Raw genomic sequence first — 5,728 nt, 5'->3', positions numbered from 1 at the left:
CACGACTGTGGCTCTTTTGGGTGCCCCACTCACTAATCTGGCTCCTCACCCACTGAGGCCTGGGTAGCACTCTGGTAGAGATAAGGGCAAGCGTGAGTCCCTGCTGGTAAACATGTAGCGCTGGGGAAAGGCAGCACCCTGCCAGCCTCTCCTCCCAGTCCCAGGGCTGCTGTTCTGAAGCAGCCAGCAGCAAAACCCTGTGGACTTTTTGTGGGGACTGAACAATCCAGCCCCATGGCTGCATTGGGCAGGGGGCCACAGCACCTCCCAGCCAGGTGACTTGCACCACCCCTGAAGAGCCAGAGCAGTTCCCAGAATGAAGACTTCCTTGGGTCAGTGCCGGGGCCACCCCAGCTCTGCACAGTGCAGGGAGGAGCTGAAGCCCTTGAGCGAGCTGCACTCGGGTGTATTCATGCTGGTTTGGAAGAGTCTGATTTATTGTAACTAAGAGCTGCAGGACACAAGAGATGGTCTCTTCCCTTCGCCCCCACTATGGTGAGGCAGTGGCCTTCTCCCCAGTGGCCTTAGGGCCTGCAGAGCCACACGGAGGAGCCCGTTCTCGCACATGCTCAGTCCCACCATCTCCCCCTGGAGGGCGGATCCTTCCTGGCCCACCAGAACCTACATCTAGTTCAGCGGGCCCCAGCCTGCGCATGGTGAAAGGGCACCAGCAGGCAGAGTCAATCTTCCCTGGTTTGCCTGGGGAGTGGCGGCACGAGACCTGCCATTGCAGGTGAGTCCAACAGGGCAGGGTGGGGGCAGTTACTGTTGGTCTATCTTGACCTGCTGCAGGGATGCAGTGAAAGCCTGGAACTCCTCAGGGTAGAAGCGCTTATACACACTGATCTTCCTCTTGATCTGCTTGGGCGTGTCCTGGTAGTAGTTCTTCTCATCACGAGCCATGTCCTGGGGGTGGGGAGAGGGGACAGAGTCAGGGAAGCTGCCTCGCTGGGGGCTGGATGGAGCAGATATCCAGGAGACCCCCACAGCCCAAGAACAAGCACCTCTGCGGCTGGCTGCATGCAGCACAGGGTTGGCACCTTGAGCCGCCCACTCAACTCCACTCACAGGCAGGTGTGGTTAGAGGCTGGGTGAGGTTTCATGCACCCTAAAGGTGACTCAGATGCAAACCAGGAAATTCAAAGAGCCACTTCCCTGACAGAGCAGCCAGACAGGAGGAGGCAGGCTCCAGGCACGGAACACCTCTGGCTGCTTCTTGGTGCCCCCCCAATGGCTAGGAAGATGCTGTAACAGGATTGCGCTGTCGCTCTCCCAGTGGCCACAAGCACTGAGGCAGAGGCTCCCAGACATGTCCTCCGACCCTCACCGGGCAAAGCCAGGGACCACCCACCTTGTAGTTCTCGCCATGGTTCCGTATCATGTACTGCACATAGTCGATAAGGTCTCTGGAGAGTGTCTCCGACTTCTTCTCCGGGAGGCTGGCCTCATACTCCAGCTCTAGGCACCGCAAGACAAAGAGATAGAACCATGCAGTGTTTCTAAGGAGCCCTGATGCTTCCAGAGATTGAACCTGGTATCTGTGGAAATGAGACTGAGCCATGCATCACTGGCAATGGCTGGTCCCTCTCAGGGACACGTCCAGCATTAATGACCACTCCCCAGTCGTGGGGGTAGACACACCAACACCTGCTCAGTGGGTTAGCGCAGAGAACACACATTGGAAGTTCCCAGACTCAAGGCCTTCTACCACATGTGACATGTGTCTGTCTCATCAGTGCAATGGCCAGCTACAGTGCTCAGATGAGAGAGCAGGCGGGAGTGGGGCTGTCATGAAGAGACAACATTGGAGATATGCCCTGGCTGGGGGATCAGATAGAGCAATTAAATCCCAAGCCCGGGACAGAAGCTGGCAGTGCAAACTAAGGGCCTTTGACACTTTTGCCAGACCAGACACTTCGAGGGCTTAAGATGGTGATGTTCAGGGGCTAATGAATCCTGAAACCCAGCAGGGCCAATGTTCAGCTCACACATCAGTATGGGACAGAGTCTCCTTAATAGTCTGCATTACACTAGGCACAACTGTTACCTCCCAACTCATAGCCACACGCTACTAAGTCTCCTGCTCGGAGGGGAGGAGCTGCTGCTGCAGGCAGCTTTCCAGGATGCTCCTGTGGGCTTGTAGTCCTGCTACAGAAACCAGCTTTCACCCACCCCCTTTTTGATATGACAACAAGCCAACGGGCTTTGCCTCTTAGTTTCCTAGTTGCAAAAAGCACCAGAGATCAATGGATCTCTAAAAACAATCAGAGGAGCAGAGCTCTCTCTGGTGAGAAGGAACCAAGCCAGGGCACAGAGGAGCGGGGAGAGGAAGTGGAATCCATCAGACAGATCCTCACCTAGGGCACAAAGCAGAGAACATGAACCAGTGGTAGCTCAGCTCTAGGACAGGGGTTATTGGCTACATGAACTCCCTCTGCTGGCTGCCCCCACAAGAAGAGAGTTCTAAAGCCATTTCCGACATCTGTGGCAAAGCAGCAGCACCATAAGAATAAATACCAGAGTCATGGCATAGTAGGGATCCGTAATACTTGGCTGAAGGGTGCATACTGCAACAACAAATACCCAAGCTTTACCCAATTGAGGGCAAGTTACCAACCCACCCAGGAGCCTAAGAGCTGCACCTCGTTCACATGAAATGAGCACAGTGGGAACTGCAGTGCCCAGAGGCTGCAGTGGCCAGCAAAGCAAGCACTCTTAGAGCCAGAGGAGGGTGGTACCAACCGTCCAGGACGTAAGGCTTCTGCACAACTCTCTTCCCTTTGTCTTGGCCATCAACCTCCATTTCCATCACCTGCATTGAATGGGAGATGAGACCACTCAAGAAAACTCCATTCACCTGGGGCTCATGCATTCACACATGGCTTTGGAGGCTGTTCCTTCCCCATCCAGCCCTTGCACCACTGACTGGCTTAAACAGATTTCTTAGTCCATGTAACTACGACCACCTCGAAGTTCAAAAAGCCTCATTTACCATTCACTTCTTATGCTGGCTGGCCGGCCTAGAGTCACTGTCCATGTTGAGAGAAATGCCTTGTGAACATGGTTGCTTTCAGGTTCTTGATCACAAGCCCACTGTGACAATATTTGCTAAGGCCAAGTTTGGCCTGACAGCATGTGCTTTAACAAAGAGGGGGACTGTTCACTGCTTTCTTTCCCTCTGATCCAAGTGAAGTGTCTCCAGGCTAACCCCACTGCCCCGGCTAATGAATCCCCAAGTAAAAGACTCAACAGCTCCTTGCACATGCGCGTAAGCTCTCCCTGCATTGCCACTCCTGGCCCTTCACACACACACACTCTCACTCGAGAAAGAATCAAGATGGCAGACCACACTGGGTCCACACCCCAGAGACCAAGGCAGGACACATTTTCTAGTACCTTGTCCAGTCTAGTTAGGGGTCTCCTATTGCGAGTGGGCATCCATCAGTGCCCCTGGAGAATTGTCACCCATCCAGGTTGGGGAGTGTTGCCAGACAACCCAGCTGATTTTTCCCTTATGTTCATTTCCACCCCTTGGGCCCCCTCTTGGTCCCTGGGGTTTAGCCTCTTGGGAGAAATGTGTTGCTCGTATGCTGTACTTACCGGTAGCTGCCTTTTCCGGATGGGAATCGCCTTGTTGGGGTCCGCAGCCAGCCCCATTTCAGCCAGGTTCCGAGACACGGATTTGGTTCTGTCCCACGCATGTCTGATGTGGGAGCTGGCCAGAGACAAAAGAGGGAGGAAAGTGGCCATTTCACACGCAACACCACACCAGTTGATGGCCCATCCCTGCCGCAAGAGCCCTGTTCCCACTACCTGTGTCTGGCCTCAGGAACCCCCCCACTTCCACCCCCCACAGCAGCCAGAGCAGACCCCCCCGGCGCAGGGTCTTTAATACTCCTGCAGTAGCTGTAACCCCTTTATGGGGTGGCTCGCACCCTAGTAGGGGGGCTGTCCTGAGCGGCCCAGCCTCCCCGCGACCCACTGCACGGCCTAACCAATGATGGAGCCCAGGATACTGCCCACTCTGCCCCACTGCATGGGCCCACCCCCTCCCCTCGGTCCAGATCCCCCCGCTCCCACCCCACAGCCCGCTCCCTCCCCTCAACCCGGCCTGGCCCAGCCCGCTCCCCGCGACCCCCCCCCCCCCGGCCCGCTCCCTCCTCCTCCCCTCGGCCCGGCCCGCTCCGCTGCCCTCCAGCCCCCCCGCCCGGCCCGCTCCCCTCCCCCTCCCTCCTCCGCCCCAGCCCGCTCCCCTCCCCCTCCCTCCTCCGCCCCGGCCCGCTCCCCTCCAGCCCGCCCCCCCCCCCCGGCCCGCTCCCTCCTCCTCCCCTCAGCCCGGCCCGCTCCGCTCCCCTCCAGCCCCCCCCCCCGGCCCGCTCCCTCCTCCTCCCCTCAGCCCGGCCCGCTCCGCTGCCCTCCAGCCCCCCCGCCCGGCCCGCTCCCCTCCCCCTCCCTCCTCCGCCCCTCGGCCCGGCCCGCTCCCCTCCCCTCCAGCCCCCCCCCCACCCGGCCCGCTCCCCTCCCCTCCAGCCCCCCCCCCACCCGGCCCGCTCCCCTCCCCTCCAGCCCCCCCCCCCGCCCGCTCCCTCCTCCTCCCCTCAGCCCGGCCCGCTCCGCTGCCCTCCAGCCCCCCCGCCCGGCCCGCTCCCCTCCCCCTCCCTCCTCCGCCCCTCGGCCCGGCCCGCCCCCCCCCTCCGCGGCCCCCCGGCCCAGCCCGCTCCGCTCCCCCTCCCCTCCGCCCGGCCCGCTCCCCTCCCCCCCGCCCCTCGGCCCGCTCCCTCCTCCGCCCCTCGGCCCGGCCCGCTCCCCCCTCCGCGGCCCCCCGGCCCAGCCCGGCCCGCTCCCCTCCCCCCCGCCCGGCCCCCCGGCCCGCTCCGCTCCCCTCCCCCCCGCCCGGCCCGCTCCGCTCCCTCCTCCGCCCCTCGGCCCGGCCCGCTCCCCCCTCCGCGGCCCCCCGGCCCAGCCCGGCCCGCTCCCCTCCCCCCCGCCCGGCCCCCCGGCCCGCTCCGCTCCCCTCCCCCCCGCCCGGCCCGCTCCGCTCCCTCCTCCACCCCTCGGCTCGGCCCGCTCCGCTCCCCCCCGGCCCCCGGCCCGCTCCGCTCCCTCCTCCACCCCTCGGCTCGGCCCGCTCCGCTCCCCCCCGCCCCCCGGCCCGCTCCGCTCCCTCCTCCGCCCCTCGGCTCGGCCCGCTCCGCTCCCCCCCGCCCCCCGGCCCGGCCCGGCCCGCTCCGCTCCCCTCCCCCCCGCCCGGCCCGGCCCGGCCCGCTCCGCTCCCTCCTCCACCCCTCGGCCCGGCCCGGCCCGCTCCCCCTCCCCGGCCCCTCCTCCACCCCTCGGCCCGGCCCGCTCCCCCCTCCGCGGCCCCGCCCGGCCCGCTCCCTCCTCCACCCCTCGGCTCGGCCCGGCCCGCTCCGCTCCCCTGCGGCCCCCTCGGCCCGGCCCGGCCCGCTCACCATTCGATACGGGGCGCCGCCCGCTTGCGGCTCTGCCGGTTCAGCCGCTTGCGGTTGACGCTGTAGCCGAACTTTTGGCGCCGGTTTTTCCCTTTGGCTTTCGGCATCGCGGCGGCTGCGAGCTCACGCGGCCGCAGTCAGAGACCCCTGGGCCGCCGCCGGGGCGGGGCGGGCGCTGGGCGCGATGGGAAATGTAGTTCGACTGTCAGGGCTTCCCTCAGACCTTCGCTAGGGCCCGGTCCGCTGTGGACTATATATCCCAGCAGGCCTTGCGC

At 63.5% G+C, this 5,728-nt stretch overlaps 1 protein-coding gene across 1 annotated transcript; it reads right to left on the bottom strand.

Moving 5' to 3' along the window:
- Positions 1–415: 415 nt before the first annotated feature.
- On the bottom strand, positions 416–5,635 carry NOP16 (NOP16 nucleolar protein). The gene is made up of 5 exons (XM_073355172.1): positions 5,454–5,635; positions 3,601–3,715; positions 2,743–2,812; positions 1,352–1,458; positions 416–906 (listed from the first exon to the last, which is right to left on the bottom strand). The coding sequence occupies exons 1-5, from the start codon at positions 5,558–5,560 to the stop codon at positions 763–765; spliced, it is 543 nt and encodes a 180-aa protein (XP_073211273.1). The 5' UTR covers positions 5,561–5,635; the 3' UTR covers positions 416–762.
- Between the last annotated feature and the right edge of the window lie 93 nt (positions 5,636–5,728).

This window comes from Lepidochelys kempii, chromosome 8 (assembly GCF_965140285.1).
Source record: "Lepidochelys kempii isolate rLepKem1 chromosome 8, rLepKem1.hap1, whole genome shotgun sequence".
Lineage (NCBI taxonomy): Eukaryota > Metazoa > Chordata > Testudines > Cheloniidae > Lepidochelys > Lepidochelys kempii.
This window is presented reverse-complemented; position numbering and strand designations above follow the sequence as displayed.